Here is a 24,913-nt window from a genome sequence, read left to right as displayed (position 1 = left end):
TGCCACAACTAGAGAAAGCCCTCGCACAGAAACGAAGACCCAACACAGCCAAAAATAAATAAATAAATAAATTTTAAAAATAATCTGTTTGTACTTTAAAAAAAAAAAAAAGAACAACTTGGATATAAGAAAAGTACCTATCTCAGAGGGTTCTAGGGGGATTAAGTTAAATGAGTAATACTTTAAACACTTAGAATAAGGCCTGGCACATGGTAAACACCTAATAAATGTTTAACTAACACACCTTTTTAAAATGCTAGTCATAAGGGTCTGGCATGCTGGCTACACTTTTTCCAAATATAAAATTAACTCACCTTTTTAAAACTTAGTCTTATTTAACTTTAAAGGCTTGACATGCTGATTATATATTTTTTCTAATACACACCAAAATATATACATAAAATCATCTTGCACACTTCCAGTGACATGAGTCTCCCGCTTGGGGAAGCACTACTCTAGACTCACACAATCCAATGATTTATGGCTCCCTAAACACAGAGTGCTGTTCCTTGCCTTTGCCAGTGTTATTCCCCCACCTGGAATGTCCTTGCCTTTCTTTCTCACTTGGCTGCTCCTACTTGTCTTCAAGACTCAGCGTGGGCGTTATGTTCTCTGACCCCAACTGAATAGGTGCCTCCTCTGTGCTCCCACAACCCCGGCACATCCCTCTATCACAACACTGATCACCAGGTGGATCACTGTTTCGGTCTCAGACCAGAGAACATAGCCTATTTCACAGCACAGTACTTGGCACGGAGTAGGAGCTCAGGAAGTCGTAATCAGAATGAAGTAAAATGAAGTAGCCAAATACTTGACTCCATAAAATTTTAATCAAAACATAGTCTTGCAGTGTTTACTCACTGCCAGGCCATTTGCCAGGCATGGTGGGTATAAAGATAAACAAGACTCATTTCCCATCCTCATGGAGCTTCCTGGAGACAAATATGGAAACAAGTGCACCCAAGTGTGATGGGTACTCTGCCTGTTGCATGTATGGGGGGGCTAAGTGGGGGCACAAAGAAAAAAGCTGGGGGAATACGGAAGAGGCTTCAGAGCAGTGAAGATGTTCTGAAAGCTGAGTGGGCTTTCAACAGCTGGATAAAAGTAGGGGATGGGCAGTAGAAAAGAGCCTTTCAAACAGATGGCACATCATTGATCCAGGGAGAGCGCTGGGAGTCTCAGGGACAGCAGGCTGAAGACATAAAGAGATAGCCTGAGGTCACCCATGTGAGGGCTTCGCCACATGCTTACTGTTCTGTGAACCATGGGAATGGGTAGAGGCACATTCTGGACCCTGAGAACCTCTGTGATGGGGCAAGAACCATCGAGAGCCAAATGGCCCAACCTCCGTGTTTATTAAGCACCTACAGTGTGTTAATTTCTATTCCAGGCCACACTGGAGAACAGGAGAGGGAAGAAAGAAGTATAGGACACTCTCCTATACATCTACTCATAATACACATAACACAAATATATATAAGACACAATTCACACTCGTATATTATACAATTTTCCCACCTACCAGCCCAAATATCTGTACTTCAGAAACTGGCAGAGAATGTAACTTTAAACTCCCTATTCCTCAATACTTACAGCACCTAGGTTGTAAGAAATACTTAGGGAGACTGGCTAAAAGCTAAGCAGTACGCTCATTCTTCTAGAAGAAGACTTCTCTAAGGTGATCCTACATTGAACCCCAATACAGAAAAGAAAAGAAAAAAAGGAAGAAAAGAAAGGCTGCTCTTTTAAGCAAGTGTAGGTAGGTGTCCTGCTGTGCAGTCACTGAGACACATCTGAGGCACCTGGGTCTCAGTGGAGCACAAGGGTCAAGGTGCTTTAACCTTGGAAAAAGTCAGAGCATCACTGAGCTGCATGCCTAAACCACGTTGTCTCATCCCTCATACAATTACTTTTGCCGTGAATTGTATTTTGGTGACAAAGCATCAGTTTACATTGAGAGAAATTGTAAGACACAGCCTACGATGTTCAGTGTTGTAGTTGCTATAAGGCATGTTTGATATTAAGGACATTGTCGCATTCAGCATATAGAGTCTGCTCTACAGTTGTCAGTGGAGAGCAGTGTTTCTCTGGAATAATGGATTTGTTTTCATCTTAAGGACCATCTCTGAACCATGTAACTGATTATGTTTCCCTCTTTGCAATGGTTGCTGGGAAGCTCAAAGCAAATATTTTGGCCCAACTCTTGCACATGCCCAAAAACTTATAAAATATACACTTATCTCACCCCTGGCCTCCTCTTATATTCTCCTACACTTGCTTTCCCTTTGCTTCAATTGTCTCACTTATTTCTTTTATTGATGTATTGATACTATGATGATTTTTATAGGATACCGCAAATCCTTTGTGGAAGGAGCTGGTTAAAAAAAAGATTTCATAAATTTACATTTTATTTATACATTCAAGGACCTCCCTGGTTGCACAGTGGTTAAGAATCCGCCTGCCAGTGCAGGGGACATGGGTTCGATCCCTGGTCCGGGAAGATCTCACATGCTGCGGAGCAACTAAGCCCGTGCGCCACAACTACTGAGCCTGCACTCTAGAGCCTGCGAGCCACAACTACTGAGTCCACGCACCACAACTACTGAAGCCCATGCACCTAGAGCCCATGCTCTAGGCTTCTTCCAAGAAGAAGCCTGAGCACCGCAACGAAGAGTAGCCCCCGCTCACCACAACTAGAGAAAGCCCGTGTGCAGCAACGAAGACCCAACGCAGCCAAAAATAAATAAATCTATAAAAAAATTATTTATACATTCAATGTAACAAAATACACCTGTATCATAAATAATGAATACCTAGAATTCACTAGCACAAAGCCCATATGTACATCACACAAATATGAAACAATACACACGGAGCACATATACACATAATTCACAATCACAGCACATCCTTAATGTCACAAATACAAACACACACTTGTCCTCTCCATTTGCCCCACTCCCGTGCACACACACGTGTCGTGCACATACCAAGCTGCTCTGCGAGGAGCCGGCCCTTCTCGGTGGGAACAACCCTCTCTTCCTCCATGTCACACTTGTTCCCCACCAGGATGACCTGCGCATTGTCCCAGGAGTAGGTCTTGATCTGAGTAGCCCTAAAGAGAGACAGAGAGATGACAGTGTTAATGACATACTCCTAGGCTGGAAAGGACCCTGCAAAGCTCACAGAAGCCCCTTCAGTGGGGTTCGCAACACACGAGATACTGTCAACTAATTCAGCCTGGGACAGTCAGACCTCTGCTCCTGCTGGCTGTCACAGATGATGACCCTTAAGCCCTGGTTGCAAACTTCACTCAGCTATTTGGAGTCCACCTCTAACGCCCTCTCCTCACAGGGCAGAGAGCTCTTTCTAAAACATCTATCGGATGATTCGTCCTTTCTTAAAAGCCTTCTCTGGTCCCTGGACTAGCTAAGCGATGAAGTCTAGATCCCTCAGTTAAGCGTTCAAGACCATTCCCATCCTGTCTCTCCAGCCTCATCACCCTTCCTCTCACTTCACAAACCTCACCCATTCCCCAAAGGCTCTTGCATGGCATGTGCCTTTGTCTTTACTGGAAATCCCTTCACCACACTAAGTCATCCTCCAAGGCCCAGGGCTGATCCCACAGTTGCCTGGGGGAGCCTTCTCAAGCTTCCCCTGGCCCAGCAAGCCTCTCCCTCCTCCTCTGTGATTCATAAATCTTCACTGAGGCCTTAGATCATTATTATTTGTAGAAACCAAAATGTCAGCGGTGGTTTCCTTCACGTAGGATGATTATGAAATTTTATTTATTTATTTATTTTTGGCTGCGTTGGGTCTTCGTTGCTGTGTGCGGGCTTTCTCTAGTTGTGGCGAGCGGGGGCTACTCTTCACTGCTGTGCGCGGGCTTCTCATTATGGTGGCTTCTCTTGTTGTGGAGCATGGGCTCTAGGCGCGCGGGCTTCAGTAGTTGTGGCATGCAGGCTCAGTATTTGTGGCTTGCAGACTCTAGAGCACAGGCTCAGTAGTTGTTGTGCACAGGCTTAGCTGCTCCGCGGCATGTGGGATCTTCCCAGACCAGGGATCGAACCCGTGTCCCCTGCATTGCCAGGCAGATTCTCAACCACTGCGCCACCACGGAAGTCCCAAAACTTTGAAAAAATACTTTACTTTTCAAAATTTTGAAAGTGAGCATGTATTACTCTTATAATGAGAAACAAACTTTTAAACAGAGGAAATAAAATCAGACCTTTTTATTGAGGAGACATCTTTTTGTGGAGTTGGCCTAACTCTGTCCCCAAATACCTCATCAGGTAGAAACAATTACCTCCCCTTTTGTTCCCCTACTCTTTTTTGTGGCACCTGTCACATTTGGCTGAATTTATCTGTCTCTCCTTGAGGGCAGGGACAGGCTTATTCATCTTTGGGGTGCCAGCCCCCAGCATAGAGCACAGAGAAAAGAAGTCATTGATTGTCTGATGAAGGAAGAAGCCAGCAAATGGTTGATCCTGAAGCAGATCTAAATAAAATCTGACCCTATCCTGACACTGACACTCAATCTAACTCAACCCTAACTGCAACCTGGACCGATTGCCAACCCTGCTCCTAAAGCTGATCTCACCACCAATCTTCTCTTTAAGGGTGAAAAGCCACTCCCTCAAAGGATGGAATTTACTCAACCACCATTTGTGGTGAATCGACAGAGAGCCAGGTTCTGTGCTGGGTACTGGGGCTTAGATGGCAGGTGGGTACTAGGCTGGGACCAAGTTTCCCAGAGGCAAAACTAAAGGCCAGAGCTTGGGAAAGATAGACATTCAGTCCTCAGCTTCAAGACAGGTACCTGGAGCCAACTCCCCAAGTCTCCCATGCCACTCTTCTGTCATCTTCCTCCCTCCTCCCACCATCATCATCCAGGCTCAGCTCCCAGATTAGCAACTTAGGTTATTCTTGGAGGAATCGTCACCAGGTGTTAAAGTCACTGTGTCCCTGAGGCAGAATGAACAGGGACTGATGGAGAGAGGGAAGGAGGTCAAGTCCGACAGGGAATGGGCAGTGTGGAGATACTTAAAGAAAGAGCTAATCACTTCGTGGTGGGAGGTGGGGGGGAAAGATGGAGACATGGGAGAAGGGAGGAGGAGAGAAAAATCATGACTGGAGGGAAGAGAGGGAACAAGAAAGGAAAAAAGCAGGAGAAAAAAGAGGCATAAAGAGAGAGGAAGAGGAAAAAAGAGGGAGGAAAGGAGAAAAAAGGAAGGTGGAGAGAAGGCCTTGTTAAAAGGAAAGGGGGAGAAAGGAGGAAGAAGGGGATGACCAAGAGACTAAGAAGGACCACACATGAGTGACAGGCATGTGGGTGGCACCCTAGACTGCTGCTCAGAACTCGGGGGGTGGGTGGGGAGAATGTGGCAAGCAGCCTGCAAGGTCACTCCCAGCTCAAGGCTCCAAGGCACCAACAGTGCTGCACATAGTCATGACAACTGTTCCTTGGGAGACGGGAAGTCTTCAAAGGGTAGCTGTTGGGCAAAGAAGAGCAGGAGACAAGCTTGGCACTGGCCAGCACTGCTGCTGTGTGCCCAGCCTACTCAGCCTCTCTGATTGTGAAGAAGAGCCAGGCACACACGCTCCATCTTCCCCATCCTTTCCACTGATTAGGGGCACTGGGTCCTGGCCCTCCATCTCACCTGCCCTTCCTCTCGTGCTCCCTTCTCCCTGTGAGTAATGCTCCAGGAAGAAAGATGTACGTTGCTCAGAGGTTATACCTCTGGGGAACTGTGCCGATTTCTATCGTATCAAGATATTGAATCTTTATGAATTTGGACCCCCGGCTCAGGGATAAACTTTATAGGGAAGCAATATGTGGATTCACTTAGCACTATGTCCAGAATGATCTCTCTAAAGCACTAATTTGAACCTTTTGTTTCCCTGTTCAAATGTCCTCACCTACAAGATAAAATCCAAATCCCTCACCCACCCCAGCACACAAAATCCTTCATGACCTCTGCTCTTCTTACCTTCTCACCTACCTTCTTGTCTTTGCACATCTGTACTCTTTTTCTGGAACATTCTTACCCATTTGTCCCTCTGGCTAACTCCTGTTCATCTTTCAAAATGCAGCATATGTGTCAGCAATTCCAGGACAACTTCCCTGACTTCCCAGGCTGGGTCAGAGCCCTCTGCTGGGTTCCCACAGCCCTGGTGCCACTCTCATCACTGCACCTGTCACATGATATTTTCATTGCCTGCTCACTGATCTGTCCTCTCCTCTCACTGTGAACTTTTTGAGGATAGGAGCTATGTCTGATTCATTCGAGTTTCCCTAGCACATAGCACAGAGCCTAGTACATACTAGGTTTTCATGAACAGTTTGATGAGTGGGTGAATGGACGAATCTCATACCAGTCTTGGACAGCATTGAAGGATTCCTCATTGGTGACGTCATACATCAGGATGAAGCCCATGGCTCCACGGTAATAGGCTGTGGTGATGGTCCGGTACCGCTCCTGCCCAGCCGTGTCCTGGGTGGGAAAAGGAAAGAGTCAGCCTCCTAGAAAGTCTGCTTTGTTTCTAAAGAGTCCCCAGGACAATTAAAATCATCTAAAGTATATTTAAGGAGCACCTATTATGTATCTTGTATTGTACTTGGTGACTAGAATAAAATGGTTTTTGAAACCTCATAGAAATTAATAAAAAGATAATTAAAATCCCAATAGAAAAATGAGCAGGAGTAAAGAACAATTCACAGAAGAAATGTAAATGGATAATTATTATATTAATAGGTTTTAACCTTATTTTTAATTATAATTCCCATTATAGTTGAGGATGTAGTGAGATGTATAACCTCATACCTTGCTTGTGGGAGTGACACTTGGTTCAATCTTTCTGGTAATCAATTTGGAAGTCCCAAGAGCATTAAAAATAGTTGTACCCTTTGAACTAGAAATTTTTCCTTCTAAAAACTTTTTCTACAAAAATAGAATATCAGACAAATATTTATGAACAAAAATGCTTCTTACAACTTTATTTAGACATTGAAAAACTAACATCAACCTATATATTCAACAATAGGAGAATGGTTAAAATACAAGATTTTTAATGTGTTTATTTATATAAGAATATTTATCATAATGGAACAATGCTTGTAAGTGCGATATAATGTCAGTTTCATAACTATATATGCAGAGAAGAAAACTGGAAAGAAACACATCAAAAGGTTAATAGTGATTATCTCTGTATGAGAGATAAGAATTACCAGGATTTTCATTTTCTTCAGGTATTTTTCTTTTCTCTATGCTAAGCATGTATTACTTATATAAGGAGAAACAAATAAACATTTTTACTAAAAAAAGACGAAGACAATTCTTTATCTCAAGCAGCTCACAGTCTAGTTGGAAAGACAAACATGTAAGCAAGATAAGCCAAGCCCCACAACAAAGTGTTACTGGAGTACACTGGGATGCTTCACAATGTCCACACGGTCCTTACGTGAGGGACCAGCCGGTCTTCTCTGAATCATTAGTTTCAGATGTGTGATACTTGAGCACATATAAAACATTTCCTCATATATTATCTTATTTAAATTTTATAATAATCTCTATGAGGTAGGGATCAGTATTTACATTTTGTAGTTGAGAATGCAAAAATGCAGAGAGGGTAAGTGATTTTTCCAAGGTCACAAAGATGGTGACAAAAGCTATGCCTTAAATCTAGGACTTCTGATTCCAAGTCCAATGCACATACCATTATACCTCAATCAATGAAAGATTCATCCACAGGCATTTACTGAACACTATCCATAATGATAATAAAAACAAATAGGGACTTCCCTGGTGGTCCAGTGGGTAAGATTCCATGCTCCCAACACAGGGGGCCTGGGTTCGATCCCTGGTCGGGGAACTAGATCCCGCATGCATGCTGCAACTAAGAAGTCCACATGCTGCAACTAAGAGTCACATGCCGCAACTAAGAAATCTGCATGCCACAACTAAGAAGCCTGTATGCGGGACTTCCCCGGCGGCACAGTAGTTAAGAATCCGCCTGCCAATACAGGGGACATGGGTTTGAGCCCTGGTCCAGGAAGATCCCACATGCCACGGAACAACAAAGCCCGTGCGCCACAACTACCGAGCCTGCGCTCTAGAGCCCGCAAGCCACAACTACTGAGCCTGCATGCCACAACTACTGAAGCCCATGCACCTAGAGCCCGTGCTCCGCAACAAGAAAAGCCACCGCAATGAGAAGCCCATGCACCACAAAGAAGAATAGCCCCAGTTCACCACAACTAGAGAAAGCCCGTGCGCAGCAACGAAGACCCAAAGCAGCCAAAAATAAATTAATTAATTAAAAAAATAAAAATAAAAAAATAAGAAGGCTGCATGCCACAACTAAGACCCAGCACAGCCTAAATAAATAAACAAATAAATAAATAAATGGTTAAAAAAATAAAAACAAATAATGAGAACAATAAGAATTATAACCTGCCATTAATTGTACATATGTTGCACCTGTTATCCACAAACTTTAGAAAAACCCTGTAGGGTACATATTATTACTCCCATTTTACAGATGAGAAAACTGAGGTTCAGAGAGATTGCCCATCAAATGTAAGAATTGGGATTCAAAACAAGTATGTCTGACTCCTACACCCATTATAGTATATTGCCTTGGCTATGAACCATACTTTGTGTGACACAGAAATGGAACAAGGACCATCCTTGCCCTAACGAAGCCTCAGTAAACATAAAGAGGTAGCTAAGACAGACCACTGAACTCATAATTAGCGATTGTGGCAGTATGTCATCAGTACCAGGTATGTGGCATAAAGAAAATGTGTCACACAAGTCAGATAAGGTAGAAACATGGTGGTTTTAGGTAGTTATGGAAGATGTCAAAGCAGAGATAGTATACCAGTTAGGGTAGACTGGGTTATTCAATAATACGCAATCTCAAAATCTCAGCAGCTTCAAAAACAAGGTTTTATTTTTCACTATTTTTACATATCCATCAAGGGTTGGCTGGGTGCTCTGCTTTTTGTCTTCCTCATTCCAGGATAAAGAGTGACAGGGTGGCTACGAGAGGGAAAGAAAGTGTATGAGTCATGTGTTGGCTCTTCCACTTTTCACATTCACTGGCCAAAGCAAGTCACATGCCCATACCCAAGAAAGCACAATCCTCTAATACACCCAGGAGGAGAATGGGAAATGTGCTAGATGGCATAACCACTCCCATGGATAGAATCTGTACCAAGCCCAGGAGCATTACCTACAGATGTGCTTACTTGGTAACAGAAGGAGGACAACAGGGATTTTCCGAAAGAAGAATTTTCCAAGCAGCGAAGTGAAGGAAAGTTATTTTGGCAGAAGGAAGATTTTTTTCCAGTGACTACTCCAGAAGAACTTAAGGAACAGTGGGAAATGAGTAGGAGATGAAGCTAGAAAGAGCTTTGAATGCCGTGCTATGGAGTTTGAGCTTGATCTTTTTAGGATCAAAGATTTTGAGACAGGAGATTAACATGATTGGATCTGAAATTTAGAAAGATCACTCTGACTCTGATGTGGAGAATGAACTGGAGGAAGTAGAGATGGGAGGCAGGAAGGCTGGTTGGTTAGATCTTTGCAGTGGTTTGGGTGCGACCTAAGACGGATTTGAACTAGAGTGGCAGCAATGGGGATGGAGTAGAAATAGACTCAAGAGGTATTTAAGAGGTGAATTACAGGGCATGATGACAGATAGGTTTTGTTTCTGGCAGGGCTCAGTTTCTTCATGTCCTGAGCAATTCAGCTCTGACCCAGACTTGCACATTACTCAGCAAAACAAAATCTGCATTTAACACACCCATCATCCTTGGAGAGCATAGGAATCACCACCTTCTGTTTGTTGAGCAGGTTTTTGGGTGTCTTTACCTCAAGCAGCCTATCAGAGTATTCCTTCTGACCACATACAGTACTTCTCCCTAAGAGTTCCGGCAAACAGAATTTTATCCAGCTCATGAATGGGTGAGTGGATGAATGAATTAAAGAATGAATGAAGAGATAGATGATTGAGTGAGTGAGTGAGTGAGAGTGAGTGAGTAAACATCTAACACAGGAATCTTAGGCACTCATATTAGAGAAATATTCACTGTCTGCCACATCTCACAAAAGCTCTGTGTGTGTGTGTGTACCTATGAAACACTGCAGCAGAATTTGATCCTCCCCTCCCACGCTCTTACCTCTGCTTCCTGAGCTCCTCAGAGCCAACACAACAGATGAGACTCCTCCCTCCAATCTACAGGCTCAGACCCTAAATCTTGTCCTGTAGGGTTTAGGATTAAGTCACCTGTCCAGACTGGTGATCTAAAGGCCCAAGCAGGATTTCTGAGCAACTGCACCGCCAGCAGTTCGCATCTCTTCTCATTCCACCCGCATTATACCACTTCTCTATGAGAGTTTCTAGTCTCTTATCTCTGCCTGGAGCCTGGCCCTGTGCCCCAGCTCTTTGACAAAGAATCCTGCCACCCAGTTGATGCCCAATTAATTGGAAATCCTGGTATAGAATAATAAATGAGCTTGGACATGGAATCAGTTTCACCTCTGTACTCTCAGTGCCTAGCACAGGGCTATGCACACAGTAGGGATTCAATCACCACCTTGTTAAACAAAAAGGCCATATAGTTTTAAGGTTAGGAGCATGGTCTCTGGAATTAGACTTCTGGGTGTAAACCCCTGTTTTAGCACTTACTATGTGACAGTGGTAGGCAGCCTCTAAAATGGCTCCCAGTGATGGCTGTCTCCTGGTATTCATGCTCTTGGGTAATCCCCTCCTGGGGCCATTTTCCTTTCAGGGCCTTAGTTTCTTCATTTATAAAATGGGAATAATAACGATACCTATTTCACAAAGTTATCGTGAAGATTAAGAACGTTATTATATCTAAAATGCTTGGAACAGTTCCTGATACAGAGTAAATGCCACTTAGGCATTATTTTTGTACTTCCACAGCCAGCCCCAGGAGCAGGGCCAGCTTCCCAGGGTCTGCCCAACAGGAGTGAATGAGTCTCATGCCATGTGCCACTTCCTTCTCATTCAAACCTGCCCAGGGCTGCCTCCACCCAGGGTCTCAATATGATGCTTTCCTCAAGGAGCAGAAAGTGGCCAGACAGAAAGGGAATGGATGAGTTAAGAGTTGAGCAGGCTTTGGACTTCCCTGGTGGTGCAGTGGTTGAGAATCTGCCTGCCAGTGCAGGGGACACGGGTTCCATCCCTGGTCCGGGAAGATCCCACATGCCGCGGAGCAACTAAGCCCGTGCGCCACAACTACTGAGCCTGCGCTCTAGAGCCCACGAGCCACAACTACTGAAGCCTGCGCACCTAGAGCCTGTGCTCTGCAACAAGAGAAGCCACCACAATGAGAAGCCCACGCACCACAATGAAGAGTAGCTCCCACTCGCCACAACTAGAGAAAAGCCCACACGCAGCAACGAAGACCTAATGCAGCCAAAAGTAAATAAATAAATTTATTAAAACAAAAGAGTTGATCAGGCTTTGGTCTGACTCCCAGCTCTGCCACTCATCAACTGTGTGCTTTTGGACAGCTTGGTTTTTTCGTCTCTCTGAGGCTCAGCTTCCTCACGATTCGAATGGAATAATAATGCCTGCTTTGTAGGGTGTTTGTAATTAAATAAGATTTTTTTAAATGTCTGGCTGATAATAGGTACTCAAATATAGGAGTATTTGTCATTTTCATTATCATTTAACTTTTCTAAGCCTTAATTTCCTCATCAATAAAGTGGTGATAATAATACCAGCCCTGAAGTGGTTATGTGAGGATTAGAGACAATGTACTGGTAGAGCTTGGCAGAGTGCCAGGCACATAGTAGGTGCTCAATAAAGTTCATAGTAGCTGCTGCTATTACTGTTGATATTGTTGTTGTTGTTATTCACCTAAAGAAAAGCAAGGTTGGAAACAACAATCCAGCTCTCACTATCCTGTGCTCAATAGAAAGTAGCCCAGAGAATCGCTTCTAAACCTCCCTCTCTCTTTTATTTTTAAAAATCACTTTGACGAACATTGATTCCCCTCCCACTGAGGAGAGTCAGAAATAGAACCAAAGAGGAGACAGGAAGGAGGAGAAAGAAAGAGGCATGACTCACTGGCTACTTGAGGAAGGAGACCATGTCATCAAGAGCAATCAATTCACTTCTACGAAGCAGACACTCATTGAGCTCTTCATATGGGCAGAGCCTTATGCCAGAGAGTGGACACCATGATGCACAAGCCACCATCCTGGCCTGCAGCAGCCCTGTCAGTGTGGCCGACAGACGCTTGCTATGTGCCAGGCGCTTTGATAAGTGCTTTATATATGGGATCTTATTATTTGTACTAACAAAATAAAACTGCTATGTGCCAGGCACTATGCTAAGCACTTTTCCTATTGTACTTAATTTTCAAAACAGCCTTGAAATACTGTTATCTTTACTTACAGATGAGAAAATTTTAAATAACTTGCCTACGATCTTGCAACCAGTTCATGGCAGACTGAGATTCAAAGCTAGGTCTGATTCCAAAGCCTGTGCTCTTCTTGGGATGCCCTTTGCTCTACGTTATTTCTCTTAATTATTATGTCAGCCTGAAGCAGGACAAGTTTGAGTCCCCATTTTATATATGGATGAACTGAGGGTCACAGAGGTTATGTAAATTCCTAGAGTCACAAGCTATAAGGAAGCAGAGTCAGGATTCAAATTCGGTCCTTTGACAAGTGTGTATTTTCAACATAGCCTATAGCCCAATCAGACTGTGTATTCTGAATCCCTCTCTGCCCCTCAGGACAGGACCCAGCCCACCCTGAAGCCTTCCAGATAGGAGATCCTCCAACCATGTCTAAGACTTCCTAAGGCCAACAATCTCCCCTCCACCAGAGGGTAAGGCTGGAAATCCCCCACAAAGCTTAAATGGAATCACGTGTGTCTGGCACACAGGTGCTCAACAATATTAGTTATCTTCTCTGTCTTGATTGAATCATTGATCCAACACAGACCCATCATTTCTTTCTGGAGTTTCCTCCTTGTCACCCACACATGCAATACTAATTTCTGCTCCATATGTCTGTTCGTGCTACTCTCTCTGCCACATATGCCCTCTCCCAGCTCCTCCACTTGTCTTGACTATCAGATTGTTGAGTTCTAAAATTAAAAGTAAGTCTTAGAAGTTACTCAATCCACCCGCTCACTTAAAAAAGGAATTCCTTCTACAGCATACTTGCATTGAGTGTTCCCAATGTTGGATGCCTACCACCTCAAAAGGCAGCCACTCCACTGATGGACAGTTCTGAGTATTAGAACATTTCTTCCTTCCATAGAGCTGAAAGTGCATGTGGTAATTTCTATCCATTGATTTAACGCTGTTCTCTGGAGACCCAAAGAATAAATCTAATTTTTCACTCATGTGGCAGCCTTCCAAATATTTAAGTTCTATGTTTGTTTAGCTCTTAGAGTTTACAAAGTTTTTTTCTTATTATCTCAGTTAGTTCCCAGAGAAATCCTGTGAGAGAAGAACCAATATCTCCATTCCACACACACACACACACACACACACACACACAAAACAACTGCGTCTTGAAGAGGTGAATGATGAAAAGAGGCTTAAATAAAACCAGGTCTTCTGACTCCAAGAGACCAGTGCACATGGCACAGGGCTACATCCCTGATGTTTTAAATCACCTGTGACAGGCACCACAATTAAACAGAACGACCAGAACAGTGACGGGAACTTGAAACTGTGTCATGGGAGAAGCAACTGAAGGAAGGAAGAAGCTTTGGGGAATCATACTGCTATCTTCAAATATCTAAAGTGCATAAAGGGAGGGCATTCCTCCTTTTCCTTTCTATTTCTTTTTTTCAAACCTTCACTGGGCACTGATTCTGTGGCAAGTGTTGGCTAGGTCCTGAAGATAAAAGGTTGAATACTACACATACCTACTTGAAGTCTACAGTGTCTGTTGACTGGAAAGAGAAATGTGCATTGGATGGGGATTCTGAGGCAGGAGAAGCCCATTCCCATAGAGCCTTCTAGCACCTTTCCTTGAGGCAGCACTCTTCCTTTGGAGCTCAGCTCAGCAGAGGAGCTGGCCTGACCATCCTGGCAATGTCAAATGCTCCAATTACAGGTTCTCCTGGCACCATGTACTTCTTCTTTGTAGCACTCCTCCCCACTGTAATTTTGTATTTATTTGTGTAATTATTTGATTAAAGTCTGTCTGCCCTGCCAAACTGCAAGGGCCACAAGAACAGGATGTCTGGTTTTGCTTACTATTGTGTCTCCAGTGCCTGGCACAGCACTGGCACATGGGGTGGGGGAGATTTCCAAAAAATACTGGTTGAAAGGGTGAATTTTGTGGGTGACTGCAACATTTTTGACAGAGCACACTGAATGTCAGGTGGGAATTTCTAAAACTCCAAATCTCATCTCCTTACTCTGGGTCTAAATCCCTTCCCCGGCTTCCCACAGCCCACACGATGGGGTCCAAGCAACTCCATAGAACGTAGACCCTTCAGGATCTACTCAGGCTTCTTTTCCAGTTTCTTCCCTCCCATTCCTCCACTGAACCAGTGAGTTTCAGCTTTGCCTAACTACTTGTGGTTTCCCAAACACTGCTCCTTCACACCCCTGGGCCTTAACCTGATATGCTGATCTTTGCCTGAAATCCCCTTTCTCTTTTATAATTCACAGTCTTATTCAAGGTCACATCCTCGGAAACTTTCCTTGGCCTCCTCTCCTCTGACAAAGTAACTTCTTCCTCTGCCCTTTTATGGTTTGGCATTATATCATCGCACACATCACATTTATTATAGTTACTGGTTCATTCATCTGTCTCCTCTTTCAGATTATGAGAGTTTTTTTTTTTTCTTTTTTTTTGCCACACTGCACGGCTTGCTTGTGGGACCTCAGTTCCCTGACCAGGGGTCGAACCTGGGCCCTGGCATTGGAAGTGCGGAGTCTTAACCATTGGACCACCCGGGAATTCCCTATGAGCATCTTGAGACCCAGTCTTTATTTAGCTAAATCCCAGGCCCTCAACTATAGCATCTGGCACATAGTAGGCACTTACTAAGAATGCTGGTGAATGAAACTCAAAGGCTGATTATGTGCTGAGGAGGGAAAACTCATTTAGAACCTCAGGATTGGTTGGAAAAGCACCTGTGAGAAAAGGGTCACCTCTTCTTTCTGATTCCTTTCCATGTTATACACAAAAGAGGGAGGCCCAGAGCAGTGACAGACTTAAGAGGTCACACAACTAGCAAGAGGTTATCTCTGGGGCCTCCATCCCTGGATCCTGCCCTGTTTTATACATGCTCCCCCAGCCAAACTCCTCCATCCCCCCCTCTTCAATTCATTCCCTCCAGGCCAGGTTGGGGGGTGGGGATGATGAGCGCCAGGAATGCAAGTAATAAGAGCTTCTGCGCTGGTTCTCCCCTCACCCTGCGCCCCAACCCACAGCTGCCAAGCTCCAAGCCCTTTGTATTTTGCAGCACCTGGGAGCCGAGACATTATGTCCCATGGGAATGGGAGGAAAGCAGAGGGAGAGAGCTTTTCAGGGAGGTTCAGTGTAGCCAAGGAGAAGCAGAGGACTGAGGAAAGGAAAGAGTATTCCCTTAAAGCTGGCTTGGTGTTACACCCATCTGTCCTCAGTAGTACAGACCACACTTAGAGCACCCTACAGTTTACAAGCATTTTTGTTGCATCATCTCATTGGATCCTAACAATGACCCTGTGATATAGATTTTTTAGAGCCAGAAGAAACCAATCTTTGAGGTCATCCAGTCTGACTGCTTTATTTTGCACGTAGGGAAATTGAGACTTAGAGGTGTAAAGTAACTTTCCTAAGGTCATGCAGCTACTTATTTTTTGGTTAGGCTGGGACTCCAATGCAAATATTCTGACTCCACATTCAGTGTTCTTTCCAGCACACCATGAATTATTGTCCCTATTGATTTACAAGTGAGAAAATTGGAGTCCAAGTGCACATAGGTAGTAACTGGTAGATCCTTGAGGGCAGAGGGCAGGAAAGAGGTCACTGGAATCCAGGACTGGGTATTCGAAAGCACTTCCCTGCCCACTGTAATCCTATCTAACCTTTGAGGTCCAAGTAAAAGGGCACCTATTCTAGGAAGTTCCTTGGGATCCAGCATCATTTTTTCTGGGCCTTCACAGAATGTAGTTGGGCCTTTATTTTAGTGATAGCAGAGCACAGAATATTAGATCTAGAAAGTCCCTGTGAGAGTCATCAATTACACAAATATTTACTGAGCCTACACTGTGCCAGTGAGTAAGACCCACGTGATCCCTGCCCTCGGAATTCTCAGACTAGCAGGGAAGCTACCTCACACGTGACAAATCCTGTGACAGGTATATATAGGGTCAACTCCCTCATTTTACAGATGGGAAATCTGCGCTCAAAGAGATGAATGCCCTGGTTCTTATTTTTAGCATTGATCTCACACAAAACCCTCAAAACCTCAAATCCTCTCACAGATAATTTCCACTAAGATGTAGGTACTACATTTTACTTCATGCAGATAAACTGAAAGTTATAGGGGTTCCTTTCATTGCCCCTCAATGCACCTGGCATATCTTAGGTGTTCAATAAATATTTTTGAATGAATGGATCACAGAACCTATATCAGGGATTTGTTTCAATTCTCATCTATATCTCCTCATTTAGACTGTGGATTCGGGGCTATGCCTTTTATTCCTGTACCCTCAGCAATGTCTAGAGCAATACATGGCACCTGGCAGGTGTTCCAAAAATACTGAATGAACAAAGGAATGAATGAATGAGAGAAGCTGAGTAATATTATCTCTCTGTTGCCTTAAATAACAAAGAAGACATGCCCCAAACATATTCCTCTTCTCAAAACCCCTCCTTCCCTCAGCTCCTCTGAAACCTCACTTCACCAGTGCTCTCCCTGCATCTCCCCTGCTCCTGCTCTGTCTCCTAAACTGGCTCTTTATCCCCTGGGCCCCTTACTTCCAAGTTTCAGATGGAAATTTCCAACTGTCCGCTGGACATCTCCACCTAGTCTGAATGCCTTAGACATGTCCATAGTTGACTATTAAGTATGACCTATTTCATTTGTGTCTTCTCCAGCTAATATGCCCTTATCAGAACCTGGCACAGATCTAGGCACGTAGCAGGTATTTTAAAGATGCCTGCTGAAAGAACCATCATCCCTAACACCCCAGTGCTTTGGCATGGACAAATTTAGCATCACAGTTGCCAACCCATTTCCTCTTCAGTCTTTTTGCCTCCCAATTGACATCAGCACCATTCAGAGCATTCTGCGAAGTCTCTTTAGGGAATTCGCTTAATTTGCCACCTGCTGTACCCTTTAGGTGACTCACCCAACTCCCCTTCAAGACAGGAAGAAATGGGGGAAGAAGTGATGTGGGAGAGGGTCAGGAGGAAAAAGAGAGGCTTGAAACAAGATTATACTTAATATATCCCCAGGTCACAGCAAGCAAAAGGAAATGAGAGTCAGGTCTTGTACTAAGAAACTGCTGGTGATAAAAATAAGACCCTTGTCAGGCAATTTGCAGAAGACAAATGGTTAATAAACATATAGTTGATTGTTCAATAAGTAATCAGAGAAATGTAATTTGAAATAATGATACCATTTTTATCCTATTAAATTAGCTAAAATTAAACTAAGATAATATTTGATGCTGGCCAAGGTAGAGTACAATAAGAATTTCACTACTGAAAATCTATCTAAAGGAAATAATCTGAAACCTAGGAAAAGTTCTACACACAAAGATGATCACTGATCACTGCAACGTTATCCATAACAGCCCCAAATTGAAAAGTAGTTAAACGTTCAAACAATGGAGAACAACTAAACTTTGAGAGGCCAGAGATTGTGCCTCATTACTTTACCACTGTTTAGAGTGCCCAAAATATGGTAAATGCAACAAATATTGTTGATGAAAGAGTTAATGAATAGATATGGTATATCTTCCCTGTAAAATACAATGAAGTCATTAAAAACATATTTATACTATTTACAATAGCCAGGACATGGAAGCAACCTAAGTGTCCATTGACAGATGAATGGATAAAGAAGATGTGGCACATATATACAATGGAATATTACTCAGCCATAAAAAGAAACGAAATTGAGTTATTTGTAGTGAGGTGGATGGACCTAGAGTCTGTCATACAGAGTGAAGTAAGTCAGAAAGAGAAAAACAAATACCGTATCCTAACACATATATATGGAATCTTAAAAAAAAACAAACAAACATACGGGCAAGTCGGGAATAAAGATGCAGACCTACTAGAGAATGGACTTGAGGACACGGGGAGGGGGAAGGGTAAGCTGGGACAAAGTGAGAGAGTGGTAGTGTATATATGGACATATATACACTACCAAATGTAAAATAGATAGCTAGTGGGAAGCAGTCGCATAGCACAGGGAGATCAGCTCAGTGCTTTGTGACCAGCTAGAAAGGTGGGATAGGGAGGGTGGGAGGGAGGGAGACGCAAGAGGGAAGAGATATGGGGATATATGTGTATGTATAACTGATTCATTTTGTTATAAAGCAGACACTAACACACCATTGTAAAGCAATTATACTCCAATAAAAATGTTTAAAAAAACCATATTTATAAAGATTTTCTAACAATTTAGCTGTACTTATGTCATAGTTTTACCTTCAAAAAGGCAGGATATAAAATTGAATATACATTATGACCTCAACTATGTTAAAAATTCATAGAAAAGAAACTGGAAAGAAACCAACCACAATGTCAGTAATATTTTCTTCTTTATGCTTGGATATAATTTCAAAGTATTTTTTAATGAGCATATGTTACTTTTATAATTAAGAAAAACTAAACCCATAATGATTAATGGCAGTTGCTATTACTATTAATAGTTCAAGGAGAAGGAAATATGGGAAAAATATGGAAGATAAATCAAGAGTTAATCATCATTGTAGATGAATGATGGTGTTCAAGTACTAGTTAGTCTCCCTACTTGAGTGTATGTTTGAAATTTTCCATTATAAACAGCTAAAAAAAAAGAAAAATAGTAAAGCCTAAAACAGCATGGCATCTGGGGAGAGTACAAGCAGTTCCATTTTCACCTGAGTGTAAATACAATATTATATGGATTTTAAGATGCCCATTTTTTTTCACGTTTTAGCATTTCTGAAATAAGGACATATCTTACAATTGATAGCGTTCTCAATTTCTGAAACACAGTACTTAAAATAGGAAGTGAGGTTGGAGCTATATCATGGAGGTATCAAATGCCAGGCCAGGCACTTGGACATTGTCTGGAAGAGAATAGGGAACCACTGAGGGATTTAGTGGCACCCAACATAGGGCCTATTGCCTAGAGGACATTCAGTAAGTGTGTGCTAAATGATGAGGCTTTTGAGGATGGGGACACTGCTGCTTATGTCAAGGGCCAGGGGATGCCGACCTCTATGGGGGAGGTATTTGAGGCCTTGTTCTTCCCTCTTTGTCGTCTCACGAGTCCCATCTCTCTCCAGCTCTGCAGGGCAAAACCATCAGGTTGTCTGATAAAGCCTTTCTCTCTTCAAACCCTCACATTACTTCCATTTTCCTGATAGTAAGATATAATTCCTCAGAATCTGAGCCAGCACCAGAGCTAAATAAATGTGAATGTCCACAGGCCTGGGTTCCACGGCACCTTCTGACACAACATCCTAAGTCCAAAACCTTGGATGGAAGCCTGGCCCAGAGACCCTCTTATGAACTCATTTCCAAACAGGGACATATGGAGTTGACATATACAGGGTAAGTAAGAGATTAGAATGAACTCCCTAGGACTTCTGGGACTTAACTAGATAGACAGTCCAGGATCTCCATCCTGCCCTGGGCTGTGTTTTCCCTTTGGTCTCATAGCTGCTTTCTTTTGGGAGTTGGCCCAAGTCACCATAGCAGACAAGTCCCCTGAGGAACATTTGCATACAGGTGCCAGAGTGTTCTAAAAATAGGATAAACACTCAGCTCCACAAAGCAAATGCCTTGAAATTTATTTACAAGGGAGGGGAGGCAATCATCTGAAGAGGGAGGGGGAACCTGTCAGAGGCAACCTGATGATAGTAAGGGAGTCATATGGTGCAGGCCAGGAGTCAGGAGGCCTGGGTATGATTTAATTCGATCATTAACTTGCTTTGTGGGTTTATGAATACCAACCCCCCACACACTCTGGGCCTTGGGTTCTCCATCTTTAAAACAGGGATATTAGACAAGATGATTTTTAGGGCCCCTTCTAGCTCTAAGGAGTCAGGATAAATAGTAATAATAATAACTGCTAACATGAATTGAGTATTTACCAAGTGTCAGGCACTGTGACAAGTATTTTTCATGCATTATTCATCAATCCTCACAATCAGCTCTTTGAGGCAGGTAGGATAAAGAAACTGAGGCACAGAGAGGTTAAGTACTCACCCAAACTAACAAATGTTGGAGCTAGGAGTTTAAACCCTGTGCTATACTGCCTTCCAGGATGCTAGAATGCTACACTTATTCCTGGTTTTTTAATCTAACAGCTTCACTGCCTTAAGCTCATGCCACCCCTCCCATTTTTTCTCCTCAGGTTCTAACCACCTTGGACTAATCCCCCAGGTCCCAAACACTGTGTTCCTCAAAGTCTCTTTGCTTTTCTCATGCTGGTCCCTCTGCCTGGATCAGCCTGATCCCCTGCCCTGCCGAACCAGTCACTACTCAGAATTCAATTCAAATGCTTCCTCCTCAATGAGTCACATTTCCTCCAGTACCCATAGACGGAAGTGATGACTGATTGCCATTTGTTGAGACTAAGAGTATGCCAGTTACTATGCAGATTCTTACAACTTTCAGAGAGAGATTCCATTATTATACCCATTTTACAGGTGAAGTTACTGAGACACAGAGGTTAAATACTTGCCTTAGGTCATACAGCTGGATAAAGATCTGAACCAGACAATCTGACCTCACAGCCTTCCTAAGCCCTTTTCTACCCTCTCTCTAATGAAATAACATATGAATTGCCAAGGTGTTTGTCTCCTCCACCAGACTATAAACTCTTCTAGTTTTGTTTTTTGTTTTATAGTATTGACTGAACTGCTGGGAGATAATTTGGAGCAGCATACTTAGAAAAAAAATCAGCACTAGAGTCTGACCAAACTGAAAAAAAAAAAAAAAGATGAAGTCCCTCATTCTGTCTAATCTTTCTCTGCCATTTAAATCCCTTTGGGAACAAGACCAAAAATATATAACATATATTATATATATACATATTTTTTTAATTCTATACCTTGGCACCATTTCTGTTTCCATCTCAGGGGGTGGGGGAATCACCTTCTCCAAAAAGCCTCTTAAAATCCTCATTCTCATCATCCCCTTAATTTTAGTGTTCTTTAGCACTTACATGTCATTTAATTAAACACAGCAAGCATTAATGAGTGGGTACTGTGAAGGGCAGTGGTAAGAGTATAGATTTGGGGGTTAGGCACATCTGAGTTCAAATTCCAGCTCTGCCACTTCCTGGCATGTGACCTTGAACCAGTTATCTAACTTTTTTTTTTTTATAAATTTATTTATTTTATTTATTTTTATTTTTGGCTGCATTGTGTCTGTTGCTGTGCGCAGGCTTTCTCTAGTTGTGGCGAGCGGGGGCTACTCTTGGTTGCGGTGCGCAGGCTTCTCATTGCAGTGGCTTCTCTTGTTGCGGAGCACAGGCTCTAGGCGCGTGGGCTTCAGTAGTTGTGGCACGCGGGCTCAGTAGTTGTGGCTCATGGGCTCTAGATCTAGAGCGCAGGCTCAGTAGTTGTGGCTCACGGGCTTAGTTGCTCCGCGGCATGTGGGATCTTCCCAGACCAGGGCTTGAACCCGTGTCCCCTGCATTGGCAGGCGGATTCTTAACCACTGCGCCACCAAGGAAGCCCCAGTTTTCTAACTTTCTGAGCCCTTCCGTTAGCTGCAAAATGAATATCCTTTTCTTGGTGTTGTTGGGTGGATAAAATGAAATAAGTGTTGTGATAGTGCTTGGGAAGCTGTAAAGTTCTGTATAAACATTAGTCATAATCATTTAATTGATGGTTTGCCCTTGATAATCTGCTGTTCTTCCCCTGGTGCCACATCCAGGACAGGCCTCAGATTCCTGGAGAGCTGGAGCTGTAGGAAAGTGCGAAGAGGGAGGAACCCAAGAAAGCAGGGCTGATAACTGCCTGAGCAAACTTCCGCTGGAAGGAAATTAAAGGGCTAATTATGCCTCTGCTGGTAGCTGGCCTTGGGCTCAATCAGTTGACACAGCAACATGACAGTGGGGGAGGATAGTATCCAAAGAGTACGTTTTCTCTCCCCACAAAATGGTACCTCATGGGAGCCTGGACACAATGTCCAACCTTAGAATCACCTCTGATTTTCTCTATTCACTCTTTCTCTTCTCTCTTACTTCCCTTTTCTCTTCCTCCCCAAGTCCTAGTGGAGAAAACCGAAAGGTTCAGCCAGTTTATGGAACTGTGGGTTCAGCCTGCAGCCCTATTAGAACATTGCCTGCAGAAGAGACTGGGATATACTGGAATGGCTCCCGAACAGCACTTAATTGTTGTTTGTGGTTAGGTCTCAGTTTTTACATGTGGAAATTGTGTGGTCCAGTGGTAAGGTTTGGAGGTGAGTCACAGAAGTTTGGGTTCAAGTCTCACGTAATCCAGCTGTGTGACCTCTAGTAAAGCACAAACACTTTACCTCTCTGGGCCTCAGCGTCCTCGTGTATATCATGAGGATGACAAGATCCTCCTCGGGATCAAATGAGATCAGATGTACCAGATGATCTGACTGGACTGGTATCCAGAGGGCTCTGAGAGGAAAGCAGGTAAGAAAGCAGCACGTCCGTTCCACAGAGACTAACCCGAAAGAAACCCCAAGCCTCCCAGCCATTGAGGGGCAGAACTGGCTAGAGGAGGTTCCTGGGGAGGTAAAACTTGATCTGGGGCCAAGAGAAGGGTTGGACATGTCAGGTGCACGGAGAATGCTGGCCTTGACTTTGAGAGGTATAAAGCTCAGCCTGAGAACTCACTTTTATTTTGCAAACTTCTATTGAATGCTTACTCATTGCCAGGCCTTGTGCTGTGTGATGGAGCTATAGACATGTATCAGACCTGGCCCTTGCCCTCAGGGAGCCTGCAATCTGAGAGGAAGACAGATAAGTTCCAGACACAATACAGCTGGTAAGTGTTGGAAGTAAAGGAGGGGCCCTTAACCCAGGCTCGGGGAGAGGTGGGTCAGGAAAGGATTCCCAGAGGAGGTTATACTTGAACTGAGTCTTTAAAGTCAAATGGAAGTTTGCTGGTGGGAAATGGGGAGGAGGGGTAATCTCTAAGGAGAGGGGGAAGGAAGTAGCAAAAAATTGCATCCTGACTCTCACAGCCAAGAAGAGCCTAAGGAGACATGGCAATTAAATGCATTATGGTATCCTGGATAGGATCCTGGAACAGGAAGGGGATATTAGGTAAAAAACTAAGGAAATCTGAATAAATTATGGATGTCAGCTTATAATAAGGTATCGATATTGGTTAATTAGCACAAATGTACCATACTAATGTAAGGGGGTAATAATAGGGGAAACTGGGTAGGGGGTAAATGGGAACTCTCCGCACAATTGTTTGTAAATTTTCTGCAAATCTAAAACTATTCTAAAAAATAAAGTTTGGGTTTTTTTTAATGCATCCTGTGTTTGGATTGGCGGTTTGGAGAACGCATGGGTGGAGTGTGGACTGCCTGAAGGGTGAGTGACTGAAGATGAAACTGAGAAGGCAAGAAAGGGCCTGGAATGCCAGGCAAGGAGTTTACTGGGTATGGATGGGCAGCCCTCCCTGGGTTTTAAGCAGTGGAGTGACAGTGATCAGAGAGCATATGGAGGGAGCAAGATTGAGGGCAGGGAGATCCATTGGGGCTGCTGATACAGTCTAAGGGGGAGAGAACAAGAATCCGAGGTAGGAAAGGGGCAGAGCGCCAGGCTCAGTTTGCTCTGGATAAATGTTTAAGGAACAGAACTGAGGAGGGGATGCATTCAAGAGAAATTTGGGGGATAGAGTTAATGGTCCTTATGAACAACTGGATGAGTAGGACAAGAGCTGAGAAGAATAAAGGAGGAGCCTCAGTTTTAAGCTGGTGGCAGTGGTTGGGGTGCTCAAGAGAGGGAGCATAGACACCTCCTTGGACTTGACCTCCCATCATCTCCCCTCTCCTCCACCTCCACCCCCGGCCTGAGCTCAGAGCCTCTGCGTCATTAACACAGAGTTGACAGTCTTCACAGAGGAAGGTGAGAAGCACAGGCATACAGAGAGGATAAGAGCTTCCAGCTGTCACCTGGCAACCCAAGGTGTGGGGCAATGGTGCTGGGCCATGGTGTGGGGGAAAGGGGAGTCTGCAGAAGCAAGGAATTATAAATCCTCAGTCGAGTGGCCTCCCCAACTCCTGCCCCTGCCCTTAGCAGCATATCAGGCAGGACCCAAGCAAGCTAGGAGAATCTCTTGCCTTTGAAGGTAACTGGGCATCTTCAGGGGCAGAGCACTGCTGCTCTCTCCGTTCCCCACTGAAAATGGGAGTAAAAGGTCCATGGCTCATATCTAATTTCTCTGCTGATGAACTCTACCCTGTAAATGCCATGGCTTCAATCGCAAAAATGGCAGTAACCAAGACCAATCACAACAGTACAGCACAATAGAACATTCATGAACTTATCCTGCTCTACCACTCACTGTGCGACTGTGGGCAAGTTTATTGAGCACCTAATATGTTACAGGCACCATGCTAGGTCCTTTCCTTATATTGTCTCTTTAATCTTTACTGCACTACTAAGAAGTAGCCATTAATGTTATTCCTATTTTACAGCTGAGGAAACGGGGATTCAGAGACATCGGAACTTGTCACACTGCCGGTGCCAT

The 24,913-nt window shown here is 43.7% G+C and overlaps 1 protein-coding gene across 1 annotated transcript in view; it reads right to left on the bottom strand.

Annotated features, from left to right (window-relative positions):
* The window catches only part of RAB3B (RAB3B, member RAS oncogene family), a 62,692-nt gene that overhangs the window by 12,919 nt on the left and 24,860 nt on the right, over positions 1-24,913 (bottom strand). The window contains exons 3-4 of the mRNA XM_061184226.1: positions 6,376-6,494; positions 2,991-3,115 (exon numbers count right to left, since the gene is read on the bottom strand). Coding sequence (XP_061040209.1) covers positions 2,991-3,115; positions 6,376-6,494 — 244 coding nt within the window. The remainder of the gene's footprint in view (positions 1-2,990; positions 3,116-6,375; positions 6,495-24,913) is intronic.

Source organism: Eubalaena glacialis, chromosome 3, assembly GCF_028564815.1.
Source record: "Eubalaena glacialis isolate mEubGla1 chromosome 3, mEubGla1.1.hap2.+ XY, whole genome shotgun sequence".
Classification (NCBI taxonomy): domain Eukaryota; kingdom Metazoa; phylum Chordata; class Mammalia; order Artiodactyla; family Balaenidae; genus Eubalaena; species Eubalaena glacialis.
The sequence above is the reverse complement of the archived record's forward strand: the minus strand, read 5'-3'. Positions and strand labels throughout refer to the sequence as shown.